The 24,085-nt window shown below is 58.9% G+C and overlaps 4 protein-coding genes across 6 annotated transcripts; 2 read left to right on the forward strand and 2 right to left on the reverse strand.

The window, feature by feature from the left end:
• The first annotated feature begins 35 nt into the window (after positions 1 to 35).
• LOC308069052 (bromodomain-containing protein 8-like) lies at positions 36 to 8,883 on the forward strand. Its single transcript, XM_080400768.1, has 6 exons — positions 36 to 4,344; positions 4,738 to 4,941; positions 6,259 to 6,404; positions 7,080 to 7,166; positions 7,604 to 7,672; positions 8,621 to 8,883. Exons 1-6 carry the CDS (start codon positions 4,204 to 4,206, stop codon positions 8,853 to 8,855), a joined length of 882 nt encoding a protein of 293 aa, XP_080256894.1. The 5' UTR covers positions 36 to 4,203; the 3' UTR covers positions 8,856 to 8,883.
• A 505-nt stretch (positions 8,884 to 9,388) lies between these two features.
• Positions 9,389 to 10,838, forward strand: NHP2 (NHP2 ribonucleoprotein). 2 transcript variants are annotated; one of them, XM_080400771.1, is made up of 4 exons: positions 9,389 to 9,570; positions 9,652 to 9,721; positions 9,798 to 9,903; positions 10,600 to 10,838. In XM_080400771.1, the coding sequence occupies exons 1-4, from the start codon at positions 9,420 to 9,422 to the stop codon at positions 10,714 to 10,716; spliced, it is 444 nt and encodes a 147-aa protein (XP_080256897.1). In that variant the 5' UTR covers positions 9,389 to 9,419; the 3' UTR covers positions 10,717 to 10,838. The 2 variants fall into 2 exon arrangements, with proteins under 2 accessions (XP_080256897.1, XP_080256896.1); XM_080400770.1 differs by having other exon boundaries at positions 9,393 to 9,570; positions 10,631 to 10,838.
• Positions 10,839 to 11,249: 411 nt separating this feature from the next.
• On the reverse strand, positions 11,250 to 20,898 carry N4BP3 (NEDD4 binding protein 3). Of its 2 annotated transcripts, none has more exons than XM_080399317.1 (5): positions 16,268 to 20,898; positions 14,077 to 14,520; positions 13,311 to 13,865; positions 12,820 to 13,077; positions 11,250 to 12,593 (listed from the first exon to the last, which is right to left on the reverse strand). In XM_080399317.1, exons 2-5 carry the CDS (start codon positions 14,488 to 14,490, stop codon positions 12,021 to 12,023), a joined length of 1,800 nt encoding a protein of 599 aa, XP_080255443.1. In that variant the 5' UTR covers positions 14,491 to 14,520; positions 16,268 to 20,898; the 3' UTR covers positions 11,250 to 12,020. The 2 variants fall into 2 exon arrangements, with proteins under 2 accessions (XP_080255443.1, XP_080255444.1); XM_080399318.1 differs by having other exon boundaries at positions 14,077 to 14,523.
• Positions 20,899 to 20,982: 84 nt separating this feature from the next.
• Positions 20,983 to 23,706, reverse strand: B4GALT7 (beta-1,4-galactosyltransferase 7). Its single transcript, XM_080399319.1, has 6 exons — positions 23,568 to 23,706; positions 23,127 to 23,486; positions 22,272 to 22,497; positions 21,920 to 22,003; positions 21,629 to 21,733; positions 20,983 to 21,448 (listed from the first exon to the last, which is right to left on the reverse strand). Exons 1-6 carry the CDS (start codon positions 23,612 to 23,614, stop codon positions 21,293 to 21,295), a joined length of 978 nt encoding a protein of 325 aa, XP_080255445.1. The 5' UTR covers positions 23,615 to 23,706; the 3' UTR covers positions 20,983 to 21,292.
• Positions 23,707 to 24,085: the final 379 nt, after the last annotated feature.

The raw sequence follows: 24,085 nt of genomic DNA on the forward strand, positions 1-24,085 counted from the left end.
AACTCTCTTCCAGTCATCCATAGAGCAGGCAAGCGTCGCAGAACTTTGACATTAGAGATAATCGATTAATCATGGGAATGTTGCATGGTGCTTGGATGGAGAGGAAGATGCCCTGCTTGAGCGTGTGAGATTGCGGCACTGTTGTGATGAAACAGGAGATCTAACTGTGAGAAGTTAAATGTTACCGTCTTGTTGGAGCTTTTCCTAAGACACCGATGTATTGAAATGTACTTTACATTCTTTCCCCAGAGATTTGTCAAGGGTACAGTAGTCTGAGTGAAAATCTGTGATTCCAGCAGCTGTAAGGCATGCCAGTACCTGGTGTCACATCTGAGCTTGTGAACTGTTTCTCTGCTGGAAATTACAGGTCTTTTCCTGAGCAACGTGGATGCTTAACTGAGGTGTAAGTTGTCTGTGACAATTTTCAAGGCACCTTATTTTCTGCTCGGATGACCTGTGAGATGAAACTTGCATTATCTTCTGCCCCTATGACCTTCCAGGGGAAAAAAAAAAAAAAAAACCCACAACCAAACCCACTGTCCTTCCTGATGCTTGTAGTAGCTGGGAGTGGTTTGCACTTCTGTGCAGCAGGTACAGGGTGCAGCTTTCTGACACACAAATTGCAGGAGACTGAGTCACTGGGATTAAGACCAGAGGGATTAAGACCAGAACTCCTGATTTTCACAAGCTTTGTGTTGAAGCTGGTTGTGCCTGCTGTTGAGTCCCATGTACGGCTGGGGTGTATTTCCACCAAGAGTCACTCTACTGATGCTAGAAATGTAGAATCCTTTGGTTTGCTTACTGGTTAACTGTCCTTCACTACTAAAACCAGGAACAGATTCCTGATTTGAATTTTGATGTCCTCAAGGTTCCAGAGATGACAGGTTGTTAATTTCATCGTTCAAAAAGTTCTTTGGCTTTCATGTATTTTATGGAATAATTTAAGTCGAGGATAAACTTTTTAGTAGGGCCTGTTGTGATAGGACAAGGGATGATTGTTCTAAGCTAAAAGAGGGTAGGGTAGATTCAGACTAGATATAGGGAAGACATTTTTACTATGAGGGTGGTGAAACAATGGAACAGGTTGCCCAGAGAGGTGGTAGATGCCCCATCCCTGGAAACATCCAAGATTAGGTGCGACAGGGCTCTGAGCAACTGGTCTACTTAAAGATGTCCCTGCTTATTGCAGGGGGGTTGGACTAGATGACCTTCAAAGGTCCCTACCAACCCAAATAATTCTGTGATTCTATGACTCATTTGTCCGTTCGTCTAGTCCAACCTGCTGCTCAAAGCAGAGCCAGCTTCCAAAGTAGACTGGGTTGCTGGGAGCCTTATCTAGTCAAGTTTTGAAAAATCTCCAAGGATGGAGATTCCCTAACACCTCTGGACAACTTGTTTCAGTGCTTACCTACCCTCATGGAGTGAACATATATCCATCTGAATTTCCTTTGGTGTAACTTGTCATCGCTGCCCCTTCTCCTTTCACTGTTGGCCGCTGAGAAGAGTCTGGCTCTGTCTCCTCTGCCCTGTCTTTGTTCATGTTGAATAACCAACATTGCAGCACGTGGGAGGACCTTTATTATGCCCACCAGTAACTTCCTTTCATTATGGAAAGCATCGCTGTTTGTTGCTACCCTTGTTTTTTTCTCTAAATGAGCCTTTCCTCTTGTCCCATGACACTTTAATAGCCTTTAATGATGTTTAAGATCTTTAAAAATCTAAGCTACAGTTTTCTCTACAGAGCTCCGTTGCCTCTTTCCCAGGTCATCAGCTTATGCTCTGACTACTAATTCTGTTCTTCCTAGTACTTTGTTTTAATCTGTCTAGTACAGAGCTAAGGCTTAGTGTGCTGCATCTCCTGACATCCCTTCTTTTATAACAATCGCCTCTTGCTGTTCTTGTGCTGTGGCTAACTCAAATGACAGGTTACACAGCCTAGGTTTGGTCACATTATATGTAAGATTATTTAGGATTCAGTAGTGAATCCCAACGGGTTCTAAGGTTTGCTCCCTCTCTCAAACTGGTGTAAAACCTTCCCTGTTGACATTTTAATTAGAAACAGTCTCAGACCCATCCCAAGAGAAAGTCTCGTGTGATTTCTGTGGCAACTGCTGATAATGATGATTAATTTGGTTTTCCAACTGGCCCTATTTTCCACTGAAATGTTTGGCACTGATCATGCGTCATCCCCACTGATCATCTGGCAGCTCTCTGATGTTTTTGATGAGGTTTGTTGTTGTTATTTGCTTTTATGTCTTTAGCAAATTGTTCTCTATTTTTCCTTCTTTTTTTTTTCTGCCTACTTTATTGCAGATTCTACATTTCATTTACTAGAGTTCAGGCTTTTATCATTTTTCTTGTTTTGACATGTAAGTTCCTTTTAAAGGCTGTCTTTTTATTTCTAACAGCTTTTTCTGGTACCTGCAAGGTTTGCGCAGTGTCTGATCTCTGCAAAGTGAACTAAAACTTTCTAATTTGATAATGATTCCTTGCTGGTGACTTATGGAGCCAACATAATTAAGAACTGTCAGGCAGTTCTTAATTAAAAGTTGAAGTCTGTATAATTTTGTCCTTTATTTTTTGTACAGATTTGGTGTGGAACTAAGCAGTCTAATTTCACTCATCCCACTTGTCTTGTGCTAATGCAGCTGTTCAGCTCTCCGGCATCTTGAGTCTTCCAAGATTTAATAAAACCGAACATAAGGCCGAAGATCTTTTTAATCGATGCTTATGCCCAAGTTCCCTGGGCTTCCTGATTTTAAAATGCTTATCCCTCTCAACTGGAGTACAGAAAGATGATCACAAGTAATTGGATTACTCTAGGCTACGGCTTCTCTGGTCTTCAGCTGAGCTGTGGTGGCTGGTTCTGCATCTGCAGCCAGCTCTGCTGATGGTGCAGGAAAGCGCGTATGGCATGGGGTTACTCTGCAGATGAAATCACAGTTTGCCCAGCTCCTTCAGCTGGAAGCTGAGAGCAGGTAATGTTACCCTTTACCTCATCAAATTTTATCTGTTTTGAAAGAGGTTTCAGAAGGACAGCCTTTCGAATCCTAGCTCTGCTTGTAAGTTCATAAAATAAGCAAACAAGCTTTCTCACCCCAAACCCAATGGATTCATTATTTCTCCCAGTTATGCACCATAAGCTGTATTTGTAGCTGTGCTAGCAGTCCTGAGAATGCAAAATCAGTGAGAAAGGTCCTTGTTCAAACCTTTGGAAAAATTAGGTTGTACATAATTAACTGAGAACTCTAAAGACACTGCTAACTAATGCATAGAATTCTCCATAGGTACAGCATCCAGGTAGCTGAGTTCAATGGCAAGATACAGATTTTTCTAACAGCCTTTACTGTTGTTACTGTGGCTCTGCAAGCAATTCCCCAGGCTTGGAGAAATCATAGTGGACTTGTGCAGTAGAAGACACTTAGGCATGGACTAATGAACAGAGATTAATTGAATGGTTTCTTCCTTCTTACAAGAATGCTAACTTATATTTTCTGAAGTGTGGAGAGCTGTCCCCTGTCAGCGTGTGACTGTGTGTGGTTATACAGCCAGCTAAATCACATCTGTCACTTTCAAAACAAAGTGTCTGTAAGGTTTGTAGTAAGTTACAGTATAAAAAGTTCTCAGGGGGCAGCAAAGGGAATTGCAGTGACTTGTCCTTGGAGTCACTCATGCATAACTGTCAGCAGCTCAGGAGTCCCAGCATGACTTGGTTTGAGCTCGCTGCTGGATGCCTTTGGCTCCTTAAACATGTAGCAGCTGGCAAAGCCACATGCTCCTACCAGCTCTGCATCCCCTAAGCACAGTAACCAACCAACCCCTGTGCAAGGGGAGAGCACAGCAAAAGCACCAGAAAACCTGAAATTCAGTTGCTCTGAAATGGCAGTTTGTGTTGCAAAGCTGCAGCCCTGCCACACAGTGTGGGCTCAGGTGTAGGCTGCTCACCTCACAGAGTCTTCCCGTGTTTTTGCTCTCCGAGCATGTCAGGAAGCAAGCTGAGCTTTGCAGTCCTGGATCAGGGTACAAAGAAATTTCTGTCTCTCTCTTTATGTTTATTTGCAGGTGGACCGTGCCTCTGTGTGGTGGGAGCCTGAGACGGAGTCTCCCAGCGAGTCAGAGAACAGTGACTTCCAGTCTCTTCTCAGCTGGAATTCAAGCTTGGATCTGGATCTGGGCAGCTGGAGGAATACTGAAGAGGTGGCCATGGGGAACCTAGAGGAGAGCGGCCAAGAAGCAGACTGTGAGCTGGAGTTCAGTGAGCCTCTTTGGGAGGATGATGGTGAAGACTACCAAAAGGAGGAGAGGCCATGTGAAGACAACAGTCTGCTCCAGTTCTTCTCAGAGGTAGGGCTGTTTGGATGACAGGAAGGTGGGTGGCATAGGTCAGGCCCTCCTGAAACATTAGGTTTTCAGGGCCTCCACCATCCCTACACACACAAACAGTCTGGGGGAGGAGCAGATGCCTTGAGTTCATTTGCTCCCTGTCCCAAGCCTAGTCCTTCCTCCCATTTAAAGCTGGCATTGCAATCTGGCAGCTGCTTTGCCAAAACACAGCTCACCCTAAAGCACAGAGATGTCAGTGTACTGACACCGTAATAATAACACAGGGCTTCATCAGAAGATTTTGCAGGGATTCCTAAAAATGGAAAGGCATTCGTGAGTGAATGCAAAAATAGCATCTGTGCTGTTTATTTCTGCTCCCTTCACAGTCTGAAGCAATAAATCTCTGTGTTGCAGGTAACCCAAATGATGGAGCCTCTCCGCATCAGCAGCACAGAGTCACCACAAACTCCGCGAGATTATTGTGGCTCTGGGAAGCGGGGTGATGGGGAAGATGTGAGGTGCCAGGAAAAGACCACAGGAATATCAGCCACAGGAGCAAAAGCAAGTCAACTACACATCCTGGCAAAAGATGAGAAAGAACACTTCCTGGAAAGAGAGGTAGGGGAGAGGTGGTCATAAGAGAGCCTCTGGTCTGGGATGAGAGACAAGAGAATGCAGAAAATCTGATCTAGGAGAGATGGGGAAATCCCAGGTTCTGAGTGGGGAGACAAGGACATGGAGGAGACAGCTGGGAGGGGAATGCAAAAGAAATGTATGAGGCAAAGGATTTTTTTTTAATGTATGGATATGTATCTTTATGAACAGGAAGCTGGTTACAGATCAAACCCTCGGTTGCGAGTTGGAGGAATTGCTCCTTGGCAGTGTAAAGGTGACTCATGAGAGCTGGCAGTCTGCTCTCAGGTTTAAGGCAAGACTGGAATACTTGCCTTGTTCTAATTGCTGTGTTATACAGCACGCAGCTTGGCTGGTTTCAGGCCCACGTGGCTGTGATAGCAATAACCATCTGCCCCTAGAGACCATCACGTCTTGGAAGCAGGCACTGTCTAGCCTGGTTTGCATCAGTTCTGTGTCTAGGGGGCTGTGGGTTCCCACCAGCCTGCAAGGTGTTGCTGGAGCAGGTAACACAGCAGTGGAAGAACAGTGCCATTTTTCCACACTCACATTTGTTCCCTTGCAAACTTAGACGCTGGAGACAGAAATAACTTTAAGGGTTCTTGCATTTCCCCAGTTCAGCCAGGATGGTGTTATTCGCAGCAGTTCCCTTGTGGTTCTCCGAGTGGTCAAAGCCAAGACACAGCACAGTGTCCACTTTCTTCCGGAGTCTGCTCCATGCTTCAGATCTGTTGAGGATTCTCAGGTGCCTCTGCACATAATCCCACTTCTGGACTCCAGAAAGCCTCTCTCCCTGCACCTGTCACTCTGCATTTTATTAGCAAATCACTACAACAATAGCAACACTCTCCTTCCTGGCTGAGTATGTTCTCTGTCATAATCATGTGGGAGTTTGTAAGGAAACAACCTTGTTGCACTCTAGGGAATACCACTATCTGTGTCTTGAGCTTTAACAAGCCTGAGGCAGTCTTATCTCAGCTCCTCAGAGCCCTCTCTACATCCATGGCTTTTCCCAGAAAAGCAGACACAACACTGGGCACCAGCCAGCTCCACAGTGTCTGTATTAGCCAGAGGTGGTTATGATCCAAAAGATCAGAGCCAGCTGCTACCGAAGTGGTGGGCAGCACAGCGAAGGTCTGAATATGGTCAGACAACATCCTTCAGAATAACAAGAGAGCGAGCTAGCTCCCAGCTGAGACTGGATGCAGCGAAGGGATGTGCAGCAAGCTGGCTTCTACGTAAAGGATTCAGGCAATGGGCTGCCATTTTAGACAAATCTTCCTTTTCCTCTGTGTTCTTCAGGACAAGACTCAAGAGACTCCCAGAGAACAAGCTTTAGGTGAGCTGCATCCACAGGAGATGAGTAATCAGGCCCATGATCAAGATGACAGTGATAGCACCTCTGCAGCCCCCGTGCAGGCCTCTCCAAGCCCTGCCAACATGCAGCTGTAAGTAGTTCCTTCTACTCTCTTGCAGGCACAGCAGAACAAAGTTGTTGCCCTTGTCTCACATGAGAACAAGTGTATGGCACAAGTCACTTCCAGGAAGGTGAGATAGGCAAGGAGATCAGGAGAGGGGGAGGTAATTTGTGCTATTTCTGTGAATCTGCCAGCATTTTTGGGCATTGATCCTAGTAAGTGAGAAGAGTAGAGATTAAATAGAAAATACATGTTTCCTCAAGGCAGCTAGGCCTTGTGTGAGCTGGGCATCGTGCTTTGTCAAGCTATGTCCAGTCCAGCTCCTAGGAGAGGCATTACCAGCCCCCTTTAGGCAGATGCAAACATGTCAATCACATGCAGCCTCTGCCATATGTGTGATCACCTGGGCTGCCTTCCAAAGAAAAACTGGGGGGGGGTTGGAATGAGAAACTGAATAAAAACCACCTTAGTAAAGTTCTAAACTTCAGAGTAGCGTGAGTTTTTCTATCCAATTTGATCCAGCCCTTTAGAGCTGCTCAGCTCTTGTTTCTACCTGTTGCCCTGCATCTTCCTGCATTCTGGATGTTTAGTTGTGCATTCAGATGCAGAAAGCTTCCACCATCCCAGCATTGCTGCATCCCAGCAGCACTGCCACCTCCTACTTTGTCTCATGTGTGATGATCTGGCAATATATTCCCTCCACAGGGTGCAGCTGAATTGGGATAACCCTGTGCAGCATTTGCTCTTCAAAAGAACTTTCCTGTCCATTTGGAAGATGATAGCCAGTCACAGGTATATGGGGGCAAAGTGTTGGATTGACATGGCTCCTGAACACATTGCCCTGAGTTCCAGCTCCTGTGTCACCAGGCCTTGTCCTCCCCTCCACAACAGCTGCCACAAGCTGGCTTGTCTCTCCATGGCTTTGCTTCTGGCTGTCCTTGCAGCAAGAACAGCTGCACGCTGCAGAGCTGGAGAGAATACTGCATATTTATTTCCTCTGCTTAACATGGCAGAGCCCAAGTGTTGCTTCCTACACAGCCGGTACAGCCAGCTTCAGTGAGGGGCTCAGCCCCCTCCCATGCTGAGTCACGCCAGCCACCAAATACCGGCTGTTGCTAATCAGCCGTGGCCCTCTCAGCGAGCGGGGAGAGGTAGGCACTGCTCCATGTTGCAGTGCTGGCTTTGGTGGAGAGGTGGACAGATGTCATTCCTTGTGCTTGTTCCTGTAGGTACAGTGGCCCATTCCTGAAGGCGGTATCAGAGAAACAGGCCCCTGGATACAGGGATGTGGTAAAGAGGTGAGTTTGTGGAGGAAGCGCTCGCTAGTTGATTTCTCTCCATTTTTTCTGTCTTCCCTGGTTTCCAAAGGACCAGTGGGATGGTTTCCTTGTTCCCTTTCCCAAGTCTGGCTGTCACCAGCATCTCCCATTGATGTGTTAAAACTCCCTTCCAGGTGATTAGAACCTGGAAGCTTGCACTGACTCTGGAGCTGACGGGAATTATGCCTGCCCTTAGCCAGCATTGTATGGCTGACTTTCTCCAGGCACAGCTGTAAGGCCTGTCTGAGCAGCGGATTCAGCTTCTGCAGCTGAACAGCCTCTTCTCCCCATCTTGGAAGCGTGTGCCTAAGTCGATACCCTCTCCTCATCCACCGCTTGCTGCCCAAATGTTTTACTCTCAGTGGCGAAGTGGGTCATATTTCCCAGAGAGATTAAGGGCATTTTTGAGAGCTGAATCATACTCTATTCTGGTCACAGTTGTGCTCTCTGCAGTCATTCATTTTCTCATTCTGTCAAAATAAGGGAAGTAATATTTATTGTCCGTCATGTTCCCCTTATCAGCACTGCTATTTTTGCTAGTGGCACCATTTGATTTTAAGGGGTTTTAATAGATACCTATTTTAGTAACTTTTCTTTCTCCACTAAGACCTGGACTGACTTCATGAATAACTAGAACTGCTCTGCTTGCCTTCTCTGGAGCTCAACATCAAATTTCTTTTAGAGGTGACTGCTAATGACCTGCCAAGTTGATTGGATAGCAAGTGCTGCATTGGCTAAACTTACTTTTGTCTGACTTAGAATAAAAACATTTCTCACTCCCCTTCTTTGTCCTGAACAATAACATTGATTGAAAATAGCTATGCTTTCAGGGCCATGCTGGAACAAGTGCAAGCACATTCCTGCAGAGCCTGAAGAATGCCTGGCCCAGGGCTGCAATTTGATTCTCCTCCTTTCCGTCTTTTTTAGACCCATGGATTTAACCAGCATAAAGAGAAGACTGTCAAAGGGACACATTAAGTCTGTGATACAGTTCCAGCGTGACCTCATGCTCATGTTCCAGAACGCGATGATGTACAACAGCTTCAACCACCACGTGCACCACATGGCCGTGGAGATGCAGCAAGAGGTCTTGGAGCAACTGCAGATGTTGTGTGAAGCCCTCCTGTGCTCCAGGGGCAGGCTGGGGCTGGGGAGGAGATAATACACCACACCTGAGGCCTGGCTCTTTCGGAGCAGTGTTGTCTCCCTGGCTCAGGCGCCTGCTGGGGCGCAGGGGGTGTGCGGGCACTGCAGCCATGGCCCTTGGCAGAGCTGGTTGTCCCTCGGTGGTGCCTGCTAGGCGGATGGGATGAGGAACACGGCGGTTCCTGGGAGGGCCACCAGGAGAGAAACCTCCTCGCTTCCCTGGGAAGGCCGCGGCGCAGCCCTGACGTGCGGGAAGGCCCATGGGATGAAGGAAAGGGGTTAACGCCACCGTCTGTGACCAGCTGGGGCGAGCCGGAGCCCGGCTGTGCGCACCCAGGCTGCGGCTGACCCCGCTGCCCGCCCCGCGGCGACGGCCCCTGCTGGCTCCTTGTCCCACGTGTGTGACGGTGGCCGGAGGGGGCGGGGGCGGTCCGAGGGCTGGGGTGTGCTGCTCGCTATTGGCCGGCGCCGGGGGCCGGCAGTGCCCGGGGCGTTGCCGATTGGCTGGCGAAGAGCCGGGAGCTGTCGGTCCCGCCTGGCGGGCTGCACATGCCCCGGAAACGGAAGTGGCGGCGCGGCCATGGCGCGGGAGAAGCACCCAGAGGCGGCAGCGGAGGCGGAGAGAACGCCTGAGCGTTCGTATCAGGAGCAGCTGGATTTCCTGAACCCCATCGCCCGGCCGCTCGCCTCCCGCAAGCTGACGCGCAAGCTCTACAAGTGTATCAGGAAAGGTGTGGTCGGTAGCGGGACCGGGGCATGGCGGGGGCTGGGCCGCGGCGGAGCAGCCCCCTCACAGTGTGGTTCTCTTGCAGCGGCCAAGCACAAGAAGATCCGCCGCGGTGTGAAGGAGGTCCAGAAGTTCATCAACAAGGGCGAGAAGGGGTAAGCGCTGCCCTGGCCCCACTGCCCCAGCTCAGCCCGGCCTGGCCCTGCTGCTGACACGGGCTTTCCCCTTCAGGATCACAGTGCTGGCCGGCGACACGCTGCCTATCGATGTGTACTGCCACATCCCCATCATGTGCGAGGACAGGAGCATGCCCTACGCGTACGTCCCTTCCAAATCGGTAAGGGGCTGCGGCTGCACAGCCGGGAGGAGCCAGCCCCAGTGAGTGGGAGCCCGGTGGCAGCGCCCGGTCCAGGCAGTGCCTGGAGCCTTCCTGGGGAGGTGCAAATCCAGTGCCTGAGCAAAGCACCCGGTGCTTGTCTGTGGCCAGGGCCCGAGAGGGATAAACGGTCATGGCACAGATGTAGGAGTGTTGCACTATGGGACCACAGAACTGTTTGCTGTAATCGAGTCCCAGCCACACCTGGGGATGGGAGCTCTCTGGGACAGAACCAAAGTGTGGTTTCCCCCCCTTGGCTCTGCATTGGGACCTGGCTGCTTGCAGCAATGAGACACTAGCCAAAGTGTGGGGTTGGTGGGGCATACTCCCCTTCGTAGACTGGAAGTTGGGGGTAGGGGTGTGTCTTTGGGACTAAATCCCAGACACAGGTGGCTCTGCAGAGCCTGGCTGCCCACTGTGAGGAAGGAGAATGGTGTGTGAGACTAGCGCCAGCCCCTCCTGGCATGTGCCACCGCAGCACTTTGCTTCTGGGATGTAGGAGCTGAGCTGGGAGAAGGGTTCTTAAATCCAACATAAATCTGGAGGGCTTGGGTTTGAAGGGCTGGCAGAGTCATCTTCCCTGCACGAGGCCAGGGCATGAGGTGTGTTGGCTGAGTGTCCAGCTTCTCACCTCGGGGGGGATATGGCATCCCCCAGCCTCCCCCATGGCCTTGGACTGTTCCCACAGGACCTGGGAGCCGCAGCTGGCTCGAAGCGCCCAACCTGCGTTATCATGATCAAGCCCCACGAGGAGTACCAGGAGACCTACGATGAGTGCCTGGAGGAGGTGGAGGCCCTTCCCCTGCCGCTGTGAAGAGCCGGGAACGGGCCGTGGCCCGCGGGACGATGGCGGGGGGCGCTGTGGGGCGAATAAAGGCGTTTGTGGGGGTTGAAAACGCGGTCCCGGTGCTGTGTGGTGGGGGGGACGTCGCGCCGCCAGGGGGCGCAGCGCCACGTGGGGGGGGCCGGGAGAGACCACTCCTGCCGCGGGGGGGGTGCACAGACGGGCCTGGGCGGACCACGCGCGGCGGAGGGGGTGGTGGTGGGGGGTGTGTCTCCCTTGGTGAAATCATGGCGGGGGGGCCACGGCCCATCCCCACGGCAGCGCCCCAGGAGCCGGTCCGTCCGCCCCCGCGGGGCCCGGCCCTGCCGTGACTCAGCCCGCTGCAACGCCCCAGCCGGTTGTTCCGCCGGGCCGGGCCCGCACACCCGCCTGGCCTGGCTGGGGGCCGCCGGCACCCCCCGCCCGCTGGAGGAAAGCGAAGGCTGAGGCCGGAAGAACGAAATGCGGGTTTATTGCATCCTAGGAGAGGGCATGTGGGGATACCCCAGCCCCTGCCCAGACTGGGGAGCATCCCTGCCTGCATGCCCCCACCTCACCCCTCCCCCGCAGGCCTCCCAGCATGGCAGGGCACCGGGTTCCCGTCCCTCACACAAGGCACTCGCCCCCCACTCGCTCCCCCCAGGGAAGCTGCGTTAACCGCCCTCTGCTGCAGCACAGCCCCAGCGCTGGTGGGTGACACAGAAAGCCACCAGAGGTGCTGGGACAGCTGCTCCCCTCAGCAGTCCCAGCACTTGCCAGGCTTTCCTCCTCTGCCTTCCCAGTGGCACCAACACGAACCAGTGCAGGCACAGGGCACTGCAGGTCGGGGACCCTGCTGGCACTGCAGCAGCTGGAAGCTCCCCAGCAAGGCAGTGGGGCTGGGGACAGGGCTTGGGCCTCTCCTTAGCAAGACATTAAGTTACTGGTTGTAGGGAACAGGGAGGCAGAGCAGGAGGGACAGGGAATGTCTGACAGGGCGCTTGGTTTCTGCCCCCGAGGCAGAAGGAATCACAGGGCAAACGCTCCTGGAGTCAGAGTACAGGGCACATGCAAGACCCCGACCCTGGCACGGATGACCCTCCCCCTCGGACACTCTCCCCCCCCAGAAGGGCCTGAAACACTGCAAGAAGGAAAAGCTCCCTTGTCGCAACCAGTCCCTCACCCCAGGGCAGCGCCCAGCGGCCGGTCCTTGTGCAGACCCTGAGATCGTCCTGTTGCAGCAGCAAGAGACCTTCCCCCTTCACAGTCCCACCGGTCAGATCTTTGAGGATTCCACCCGCTCGATCCATGGCGAGTCGGCCCCGACATCCCTGGGCTCCGATCGCAGCTGCCGCAGCTCCCGCTCCAGCGCCTGGCTCCTGTGGTACATCTCCATGTAGCTGGCCTGGAGCTCCCGCTGATACCGCAGCACCTTCTCCTTCTCCTCCTGCCAGGTTTTCCTCTCCAGCTCAAAGTTCACAGCCTGCAGCTGGCCCTGGCGCCGCTCCCGCAGCAGCTCTGCCCACAGCCACTCCACCTGCCGTTCCAGGGGCTCTGCCGTGTCGCTGTGAAGGCCCCGGCACTTGGAGTCATCAGTTTCGCAGCCGGGGAAATCCTGGCATGCCGGCATGGGGTCATCGCCCAGCGGCAGCGAGGCACCAGGCTCCGGGGGACTCTGGAAGGAGTCTGCCAGTTGTGCCAGCTGGGAGTCCCTGGCCTGGACCTCCGCCTTGGCCTCCCGCAGCTGCGTCTTCAGGCTGAAGATCTCACTCAGCTTCTGAGCCATCTCCTCCTGGGTGTCCCGGAGCTGCTGCTTCAGCAGGGAGATCTCCGCTGCCTTCTGGCACACCTGCAGGGCACAGGCAAGCACTGAGGAAGGGCTGGGGGAACAGGACCCCAGGGGTGGCAGCACCCCAGAAGGTCACCACAGCACCCTGGGGAAACCATGAGCATCACACCCGGCTCACCCCTGCCTGTCCTCTGGCCACAAGTGACACCAGAGCAGGGAACCGCTGCCCCCGTCCTGGCTTCATGGCCAGGAGGGTGGCAACAGGGAGGGCAGGAAGGAGACTCACCTCCCACTTGGTGTCCTCCAACTTGGGGCTGACACGCTCACCCTGGGGCTGCCGGAGCTTGGGATCCTCACACTGGCACTGCTGCATGCTCAGCTCCTCCTGCAGCCGCTTCTTCTCCTGCTGCGCCTTGTAGAGCTGCAGCTGCAGTGCCCGCTGCCCGCGCTGTGCCTGCTGCGTCACCTGCTGCAGCCGGGCCATGTACATCTGCTTCAGATCCTCCAGCTCATCCAGCCATAGCCGCTGCTTGTCCTCAAACACCTGCCAGCACAGGTGAACGCTGGTGAGGGTCTGTAGCCTGCCTCTGTACGGGGCAGCCCCAGGGAGGGATCCCAAAAGGTCTCGTGATGTTGAGTCCTTCTACACTTGGACATTCCCAGCCCACCACCCACCATAGCAGGACACCACCTCCTTCGTTGCTCCTTCCACCCAGGCACCGCTGCCCTACACCCCTTGCCTGAGGCACCCAGCAGAGCTCCAGCCCCACCGCTCACCTGTGTAAAGGGGTCTTCGGTCTCGCTAAGGCTCCTCTTGAGCTGCCGCAGCTCTCCTCCCGTCTCCTGCAGCCGGTCCTCCAGCTGCTTCACCGCATCCTCCAGTGAGTAGGTGAACTCGTAGGGTGGCGGTGGCTCACCGGGGCTCTGCAGCCGGCTCAGCGTGGCCATGCTTTTGCAGGACAGGGGCACCTTCTCTGGGGCCAGGGTGTCCCTGGGGCTCCGGGAAACCCTATCCAAGGAGCCCCCAATGTGGTTGATGTGGCCCATAGAGGCGCTGAACTGACTCTGGGCAGGCTTGAGGCGGGAGCCATAGGAAGGGAAGCTCTGGATGGAGTTGTGGCTGGAGTCGGAGGCCTCATCCAGGCTGATGGCATGGAGCAGGTGGGTGCGCAGTGGGCCATGCTGCGAAGCTGCTGTGCTGCTCTGTGACAGCAGCGTGTGCAGGCTCCCATTGCTCTTGGACAGCTTCTGCCCCTTGGAGGAGGACAGGCCCTGCATGGAGACCAGCCCCTTCCCAGCCACTGCCTTGAAGGCTGAAGGCCTGATGCGGCACTGAAAAGAGCAGGGTCAGGATGAGCTCAACAGCCCCACCAGCACACACCAGCACCTAGAGCCAGGGAGAACCCACTTGCTCCCAGCCCCATACCCCTGGGCATCCTCAAATCCCCACATCCCATCCCAGGCCACAGACTGTTACGCTCTAGCTCCACCCTCTCACAGAGCGGGATGTATATCGGGGCCGGCATGGAGCCCACAGCCTCACCTTGTCGAAGCGGCCCCTCTCGGGCAGAGAGCTCTTGGAGAAGTCGGCCCCGCGGTGATGCTCCCGGGAGCAGCGCTCAGGGGACCGGTTCTCACGGTCACTCTCATAGTCCCGCTTGTAGCAGGCACCCGACGCCTGGTGCTTCCGCTCCGACCGCGTCTCCTTCTTGGCCCCATGCAGGTAACCAAAGAGCTCCCGCTGGCTCGGCCCCTTCCGCAGCAAACCGTCAGGCTGCCGAAGCCCCCGCGAGCCCCCCAGCGGGGCCCGCAGCTCCAGGGGGGACAGATCCTGCTTCTCCACCAGGCTGCCCACGCTGCCCATGCTGCCAACAACGCCGATGGGCTCTGAGGAGAGGTAGGTGCTGAGGATGCGGGTGTCAGGCTCACAGGTCACAGGACCCTGTGCTGCTGCCATGGAGGATTAGAGAAAAGCCCAGTACCAGCACTGCTGAAGGAGAGACAAAGTCAGCGACGCCAGGCAGCCGGGACTTCGAGCACCCCAGCACCCCCTTTCCCAGCCAGCCCCGAAGGCTGACCTGGGCTCGTGGCGCCGGGAGACACCTGGCAGGTCCCAGGCAGCCGCCCAGGGGATTTGGGAGCAAAGCGAGCCGGGGCTCCCCCCTGCCACCCCCCCCATGGCAGAGCTCCCTCCCACACCCAGCCCCACCTCCCGCCCGCGGCCGGGGCTGCCACCACCGAAACAGGCACCTGCCGCCCGGCTGGGCGAGTTCGGGAGCCGGCAGCACCTGCCCGGGCCTGGCGCCAGCCCCGGCCCAGCAGCACGGAGCCAGCCCACCGGGACCTCGGGCTCTGGGCACCCTCTGGAAACCTCCCCAAAGCGACCCTGGGGGTGCCCAGCGCCAGGCTCATCGGTTCGGCCTCCCCAGGGTGCGCAGGGGCCAGGCACCCCTCCAGCCCCACGGGGACGCTTCCCACATGGCACAGGCTCCCACCCCACGCAGGGTGAGCTCCCCAGCCCCCCTCACGGTCCCGCTCCCTCCGCGGGCGCTCCCAGCCCGGCACCAGGCAGGGACGAGGCGGCCGCAGCCCCGCCACTGTGTGCGTGTGGGGGATGCCGTCGCCGGACACGGCTGGAAGGGGCAGGATGCGGACAGGACAATGCAGCTTCCTGCGCAGGTGGCCGCGGGAGGAAGGACGTGTGAGGATGGATGCCTTCGGCCTCAGCTCCGGCTGCCCAGAGCTGGGGAAGGGGACGATGACCTTCAGAGGCCGCTCCGGTGGAGGGGACAGGGCGAGCGTGGCAGGGGGGAGGTAGAGCCCCCGCTGCGGCTCCCGGCCCGGGTTACACCCAGGAAGCTGCCCTGGTTCTCAGCACCGCGCACCGGGTAAACAAACACCCGCTTTTAATTGCTGCCACGCACAAACCTGTCTGACAGCTCCCGGCCTGCGCTGTCACCTCCCTCCGCAAGCCCAGCACCTGCTCCAGGCATCGGCACCCCGCGAAGGGCAGCAGGGATGGACCCTCTGGGAGGGTGCGGGCTGCCTGAGGTGCCACCGGGCGCGCGCGGGGATGTGGGACACGGATGCTCCCCATAGGGGGAAGCTCACGGCATCCAGCCCCCGGCACCGGGGCGTCCGCCGGGAGCAGCTCGGCCGAGCCCCGCAGCGGCTCCTCCCGGCGCTGGCGGCCGAGGAAGTAGGTCAGGCTGGGGGAGGTCTGGGAAACGCCGCGGGAGCCCGGAGGTGTCCTGCCTGCGGCGGGGAGGTGTCACCCCCGCGGCGGCAAAACACCGGTCTGGCCAGCCCGGCTCCTTCCCGGGGTGGCGGCCGCGATCTGGTCCCAGCCCCGGCCGTGCCCCCTCCGAGCCCTGCCCGGCCAGGACACGGCCACAGACCCAGCCCCGTCCCCCCGGGCGCGAACCGGGGGGCGGCGGTCGCGGGGGACCCGCCTGCACCCCCTGCGCACCCCACCGAGCCCGGCCGGAATTTCCGGCGCGGAGCGGGCGGAGGGGGAGGTCGGTCGCCGGGGCCGGGCCCGGCCGAGCGCGCTGCAGCCCGGGACAAAGCACCGCGCGGCGGAGAGCACCGGGGGCGGGGAGGGGAGGGAGGGAGGGAGGGAGGGGAGGGAAGTGCTGCACCGGGGCGCACCGGGAGGCGCATCGGAGTTCCCCGGGAAGCGCACCGGGAAACGCACCGGGGCTCCCCGGGAGGCGCACCGGGCCCGCACTCACCATGCCGGCGGCGCTGCGCTCCCGCCCGGCTCCTCTCCCCGCTCCTTCCCTCGCCGTGTTTGAACGCGCCCCTCGGCCGCGGCGGCGCGGGCAGCGGGCGGAGCCGGCACCGGCAAATCGCGGCGCGGAGGCGGGCGGCGGCGGCGGCGCGGGGAGGGCGGGGCGGGGGGAGGAGCCGGAAGGGGGCGGCCCGGCCGTGCCCCCCGGCGGGGAGGGGCGGGGCCCGGGGCGGGCCGGGTGCGCGCAGCGCCGAGCGCCCCTTGCGCAAATCCCCAGCGCGGAGGAGATACCCGCCTGCGCCCGCAATCCCCTGGGTTACGGCCCCGGGACCGCCGCCGGCGGCTCCAGCCAGCCCCCGGTGGCCGTCATGGTGGCGGGGGTCTGGTGGCAGCGGGCCACACCGCCCACCCCCGGCCCGGGGCAGGAGATGCGTTTTGCTCAGCCTCGTCGGCTGCACCAGCCCCCTGCAGGGGGGGGCGCGGGGTTTCGGCTCCGTGGGACACTCTGCGCCCTCCTCCGGCGGTTCAGCCCCGCGTGTCCCCCGCCCCAGCACCCACGGGTGGGCAGGAGCCGCCCGTGCTGTCACAGCTCACCCCAGGGGCCGTGGCACACCGCGGGGGCATGGCGTACCCCCCGTGGGGCTGCCGCCTGGCCTGGCACCGGTGAGACACGACACACTTCGTCCCTCTGAACCAGCCCAGTCGTGTCCTGGCCGAGAGCCGGTTTTGTCCCTCGCCACCCCTGCAGTGTGCCAGACATGGGGAGTGGGGATCCCGGCACAGGGCAGACCCGGTCGGTCACCGGGCATCCCGGCCTCCTCGGGGAGCAGGATGCCTGCAGTGGCCCGGCTCCATCCCTGCAGCCAGCACACGGTGCCTGTCCCTGGATCGTGCCCGCGCCATCCCCAGCCTGGGCTCGGGGACACAGGCATCCGGCGTGCTCGCACAGCGGGGCCCTGCTCGCTGCCAGCTCCCCCCGCCGCGCACCAGAGTCCTCAAACTGTGCTGCCAGTGCTCACCCACACACACACACTGTCCCCGGTCCCTGCTTGCCAGGCTCGCCTGTTCGCAACATCCTCAGCGTGCTGCCAAGGCACACAACCGCTCCCTTCATCCCCGGCCTCCCTGTTCCCTTGCAGCTCCTTTTCACCGTCCAGCAGCAGGACGTGTGGCCTCTGAACAGGGGGCCCATCGTAACGGTGCCATTTCCCATCCGGCTGGCACCAGGGATGCGTCCGTGATGCCCCAGCCCCCCGTCGGCTCAGCGCAAGTGGGGCACCCCCAGCACCCCATGGGGGCAGGCACATGCCCGCAGAGGCAGGCAGTAACAGCATCCTGCCGGGGCCCTGGACCAGGCGGGTTGTGGTGATGCCACGCTGACTTCAATGGATGCTGGTCACAGCTGCACCCCTCCGCCCCGTCTGCCCTGTTTCCTGCTGCCACATCTCCACCGTGGGCTGCGCCCTCCCGAGCACATCTCCCTGGGGTGCCAGCCTCTGCAGTGCCCCAGAGCTCAGACCTGCCCCTGCCTCCCCTCGGTTTTCCCCAGCCCCCTCTCTCTGCTCACCTCATCCCCCCAGTCCCCCCCACATCACGATGCTACAGCAATTTCATGTGGTCACCAGCACACCGTGCTGGGAGCCACCTGGTTTAAAACAACCCAGCACTGAAAGCCAGCCGATCGCTGCTCCCGCAGCAGCCCCCGCACAGCCTTGCTGACAGCAATTTGGGCCCCAGAAGGGGGGTACACAGAGGGGCAGGGCTGGGACCCCATGGGCTCTCTCTGCCCTCAAGCATCCCGATCCCCTCCTCAGGGTTGCTGCGAGCACGGGAACGCTGGGAGGCCTCCAGCTTGGCTCCACAGGGCTCCTGGGACAGCAGGCACGGTGTTATCCATCTGCAGAAAGGCGATGGGGGAAAAACCTCATCCCCTCCCGCTGGGCCATTGCTAATAACGAAGTGCGTGGGGGCAGAACGGAGCTGAGCGACCTCCGAGTTACATTCAGGGCTATAAAAGGAAGCTGGGTCTCCAGCACGGCGCCTCTTCCACAAAAGCAACCAGAGGATGAGGGGGCTGCGAGCAGAGCTGAGAAATAGCTGCCAGGCAGCGGGAGAGGAGCCTTTAGCGCTGAGCGAAGTGCGAGGTGCACATATGCTCTCTGTTTCTGCACATCTACGTCTTCATGAAACCTGCCCAAAACTGTGTCATCTATTTTGAACAGCGCAGAGCAATACTTTGATCTCCCTCCGCCAGCCCTGGCTGCGGTTCGGGCACCGGTAAGCAGCTGGCGTACAGGTGGCCGATCCCAAAACCTGTGCAATGGAGATGGGAGCGGGGCTGCTGGGCTAAAACGTCCCTCCAGCCGACCACAGCAAGGGATGCGATGGGTCCTGGGAACACCTCTGGAGTAGTGCACCATGTATCCAAGCCCCCCTGCAATCTTCATGCCAGACAGCAGTGCTGCTTCGGGGCCACTGGGCTGGGGAGGCCACTGGGAGCTCTGGGGCATTGCATCCCCATGTTGCCCTGGGGTGAGGACAGCCCCCCCGCAGCTGGCCTTCCTGTGCCAAAATGATGCAAAGCGGCATGGCCTGATCCTCACTGCCCGGCACCACCACCTCAACCCCTTCCTCAGGAGGCAGCCCCCCTCACATACCAATCTGCAGGGCTCTGGACTCCTCACCCAGCTCCAGAGCAGCAGAGAGAAGATGGCATCAGTTCTCTCCAGACATCTTGTCCTGCTGCCCCTACACATTACACAACCTCCACGCTTGGCTCTGATGCTTTTGCCTCCCTCACGCTCCTCCCCGGAGGTGCCACATCGTCAGGGCTGCTCGTCTTCCCGAGATGGGGACAGCTTCTGTCTGGGAACGTCTGCAGGCACCCAGCAAAATGACCACTCTGGGAAACAGCAGGCAGGGGACAGGGACAGAAAGGGGCCAGGAAACGCAAAGGGCCTGCTGTCAGCACTGGTGACAGGGCTGAACAGAGGGGTACCGGCTGCTCGGCTGGGTCTGCCCAGCTTGAGGAGGCAGCAGCACCCAAAACGCGTGCCAAGACTCCAGAGCCAGCGCAGTGCAGCCCCACGCATGGCACAACCTGTGAGCCAGCCCAAGCACCCCCTGCTCCAGAGCAGCACTGCACCAGTTCACCCAGCAGGCCAAGTGGGCAAAGGAGCCTGGCACTGGCACAGGTGTCCCTTGAAAGCCGGTGGGCATTTCTGCCACCCCTTGGCAGATGAGGGTGAGTGACAGCATCCCGGAGGTCACAGCGCCTGTTCGCCCCACACACAAGCAGACACGGACCAGGCACTGCTCCGCGGGCACTGCTCCTGCCTGGGTCCGGAGCTGGGTCCAGAGCAGGGCATGCAACACCCCTGCCCCTCCGGCCCAGCTCTACACATCCCACTTCCCAGCAAAAGGTGCTGATGTGGCCGATGCCTACCAAATCCAAACAACTGGCAGTGCCCAGTGTCCTTCCTCATCCGCCGGGACCTTCCCAGCTTCCCCCACCTCCTTGCTCCAGCACTGCAGAGCACCCAGGCACATTCCCAGTAGCCAGACATCATTCACCTCCTCCTCCTTGCTGTCTCCTGACCACACAGCATCAGTGCTCCTGCCACCACCCATCGGCTGCTCTTGCTCTGACAGCAGCAGGTCCCTCAGTCACCGCACACGGGCTGGGCTGCTGGGGACCCAGCGTTTGCAGGGTGTGCCTGCCCCGGTACCTCCTGGTCACCAGCACCCCAAGGCTGACAGCGCCGCTTGCCTGGGCACCTTTCCCGAGCCGTTCACTGACCCAGACAAGCCACATCCGCAGTGGGGGGGTTGAGCCCACAGCAGAGCCCTCGCAGGCCCGGCCGGCGGTGGGGGACCGGCACTGTGATACCCTCAGCAAGTGAACACCCCCCTGCCCTGCTGGAAGGGGCAGCCTGGACACTTGTCCCATCACAATATGGGAGAAACCAGCCTGGTGACGAGGCAGGGCCAGGCAGCTAGAGCGAGCAGGTGAGGTCTGCAGCCTCGGTCCCACACAGCCTTGCCTCTCCCTCACCAACCCAGCCCCCCCTCCCCGTTCCCACCTCCGAGGGCAGCATCCCAGCCCCTGTCTCACCCAGGGAAGCTCATGTTCCTCTCGGCTCAGGTGGGTTAGGGGCAACCATCCTAATTCCTGCACTTCTCCACACCATCACCCTGGCTCCAACAACACCGTGGTACAGCCAGTCCTTCCCAGATCACCTCATACAAGGCCAGAGCAGATCCCAGTTCCCCTCAGCACCTCTAGGGGAACATCAGGTTCTCCAGCCCCCCCAAAAAAGGCCAAGGCAGCACGTGCCATGGAAGGCAGCCAAGAGAGGGAGCAGCTCAGCCAGAACTCTACACCTTACTCCACAGAGAGAAGTCCTGGGCTACCTCAGCTGCTGACATCCAGCAGAGCTGCAGATGCTGGGGCTCGGGGCACAGCTCAACCACAACCACTTCCCGCAATGAGGCAACCACAGCACAGCCCTGGGGGTACCTGGCAGCTGAAACACAGGCACCATCTCACTCAGAGCCCGTTTCAGACTGGCTTGGCCTCCGAACCAGAGCAGCTCGCCAGTCCAGACAGAGCGTAGCCAGGACCAAGCCAGAAACGGGTGCACTGAAGTCAGTAAGGTGAAGGGAGCAGGATAAAGGAGTGGCACAGTGCAGCCCACAGAATTCACAACTCACAGGTGCCCTGATAGTTCTTTATTGTCCTCTGAGCTGAGTGGCAGCTCAGTCATGTCCAGCGCAGGAAAACTGCCTCCTGCACCTGCCCTGGGAGGCAGCACCAGCATCTGCAGCGACGCCACCAAGTCCCACTCTCAGCCTTTTCTGTTGGTCCCAGAAAAACCTGGTTCTTGGCCTTTTCTATTCCTCTGCATCTCACCAGAACTGCCATGCTCGTCCGCTGCAAAAATCCTGCCTGCTCCAAGCAGCCCGGTGGCAGCCCCAGTGTCTCAGCACAAGCACAGCGCACACGACTGGCACATGGGAGATGGGCTCAGCCAAACGTGCACCACGGGGTCTCACTTGTGTCACAGTCCAGCAAGATATTAAGGACGGTGCAAGGGGCTCCTGCCACACTCAGAGTTGTCTGTGACTCGATTCGGTACCTCACGTTGTTCAGACCTCCCTCCCGATCCACCTTAAACTGTTCCTGAGGAAGAGAAAGACCATGCAGCCCACGCTGGCTTTCAGCGGAGGGGGAAGCACCCACCCAGTGCGCGGGGAGGGAACGCAGAGGTGGCAGGGGAGGACAGAGGCAAGGACGGCTCAGAGCATGTGGTGATCACAACCTGAATCTCCTGTGGTTCCCTTGACCAGACAGAGGTCTCACCTGCTTCTGTGCAGCGATGCGCTTCTGGTCTCTCTTTCTCCAGGCTGGGTCGTGCAGGTGCTGGAAAGTCTCATATCCAGTCGTGATTCCAGAGGGACGGCGAACCTGGAAGGAGAGCAAAGCTTCTGTTAAAGCTACTGGAAAACTTGTTGCACCTGGTGCTGGAGTGGGGAGTGCAGAAGGGCTGCCTTCCCCAGGTCCCAGCCTGGGCAGCTACAGCCCAGGACCAGGCGGGGAGACAAGGAGAAGGGCAATTCCAACCTAGGAGGCCATGGAGCATCCCTTCCTTACCTGGAGACCGGCTCCTTTGATACGTCGATAAAACTCATCGTCCTCCCGTCCCCAGCCCCAGAAGCGGTTGGACATGCCGTTGCACTGGAATGAGAGGGGCACCGTACCGGCTGAGGTCCGGTCCAACACAACTCCACACGCCTCAGAGGAGCAGACCAGCATCACAAGCCCTGAGCACCAGCACAGCCTTCCCTCTCCCACCTCCCACCAGCTCCCACCACGGGCTCTGTCCCCAAACCATTTTGGTTCCTTTCCCCTCTTCCCAAGCATGGAGCACAAAATGTCCAACAAGTCACCAAGACGTCATAGCCCCTGTCCCAAACTGGCCAGGCCATCCCATCCACACGCTCACCATCTCATAGTGCTGCTTGGTGAGCAGCAGGATGCCACCCACATAGGTCTTATAGTGGTAGAGCGGGTGCAGCTCCGGAGATGCCACGTGGAAGGGCCCTGCCTCTGGGAAGCCATAGTCCAGCTGCTCATTGAGGGGCAGGAGATCGACGTCGTGCATTGCAATGTAGTCGGTGTCGTTGCCGCTTTCCAGAAAGCCCACATTGATCAGGGATGCCCTGTTAAACCTGCCGCGGGACCGAGGACTCAGCACCCCACGCAGCTGCCACCATCCCTTCACGTCCCTCCCCCATGGTCCTCAGGGCTAAATGTTTGACCGGTCCCCAGATAGGGACACACAGACATGGCATCCCCTGCCACCACAGCGCGGGGTGCCACAGCTGTCCATCCTGAACCCGCACCCCGGCTTCTCCCTACACAGGCAGCACACGCTGAGCTGGAGGGCGCCACGCAGGGGCTCGGCCGCTGCAGACCCCCAGGGGCTCCCAGCTCCCCGAGGCCAGCTGGGTCCCCACAGTGCCTGCGGGGCTGCAGGCAGGTGCCGGACAGCGAGCAAGGGGGGAAGCGACAGCATTTCCAAACCCCCCATGGAATTTCTTTGGATTTCAGCATCACCAGATGTTTGCTGCCACAGACCTGCAACACTGGGGACAAAGCTGAAATACGTGAGTTTTCTCGCTCAGGAAGAGAAGCGAAATACCACTTTGTCCTTCTGTAAGTGCTAGAATTGAGCAAATCCGGGGGGAGCATTGCGCCCCAGCCCTGACCCTCAGCTGCCCAGTGCTGACACCAGGAACCGGGTCTTGGGCACGGGCCCCCGGGTCCCCTCGCTTGCCGTGGCGAGGGGAGACGCTACCTGAAGTGGTCCACCTGGTTGAGGATGAAGATGTGATGGCGGATCCTCTTCTTGCTCAGGAAGCGGTGCATGTAGGGCACGAAGGCCAGCAGCTCCTCGAAGCGCTCGCGGAAGGGGACGAGCAGCGCCAGGCGGTGGGGACCCCACGACGGCTCGTCCTCCGGCGGCGGGGCGGGGGGGGGCTGGGGCGGGCAGGGCTGGCGGGGGGACCCCCGGCTCTGCCCCTCGCCCGGCAGCGGCCCCTCGCCCGAGCAGCTGAGCTGGAGCCAGAGCAGCGAGGCGAAGCCCAGGAGCAGCGCCAGGAAGAAGAGCGGGAAGACGGAGCCCCGGCCGGGCAGCAGGCCCAGCAGCGGCGGGGACCTGCGGCACAGCGCGGGGGTCAGCGGGGCGACACCGGCACCGGCACCCCCACCCCCGCCGGGACCCCCCCGCCCCGCTCACCCGCCGCCGCGCAGGCGGAGCGCGGCCCTGCGGCGGGCCGGGCCCATGGCCGCGCTCCGCCGGCCCCGCCGCCGCCGGGGACACGCTGGCTGCGCCCCGCCGCTGCCCCCCGCCCCGGAAACGGCCGGTCCGCCCCGCTGCCTTCCGCCGCGGGGGGGCGGGCCGGGGGCGGGCCCGGCACACAATGCACGGCCGCAGCCCCCCGCCCCAGCTCCGCCGGCGACCCCCGGACACCCCCCCCGCCGGGGGGGGGCAACACCCCCACACACCCCCACCGCCCGACAGCCCCCGCCAAGCTGCGACCTGCCCGGGGGGCAACCCCCAGGTCTCTCAGACCCGCCCCCCCTCCCGGGGCGCCCTACACCCCCACCCCCTCCCGGTCTCTCAGCGCTCCCCTCCCGGGGCGTCCTACCTCCATCACCACCCCCCAGCTCTCTCAGCCCCCCTCCCGGGGCATCCTCAGTCCCAACCCCCCCCCACGCCCCCCTCCCGGGGCATCCTCAGTCCCAACCCCCCCC

The sequence above is a fragment of the Falco punctatus genome, assembly GCF_963210335.1.
Source record: "Falco punctatus genome assembly, chromosome: 8".
NCBI lineage: Eukaryota > Metazoa > Chordata > Aves > Falconiformes > Falconidae > Falco > Falco punctatus.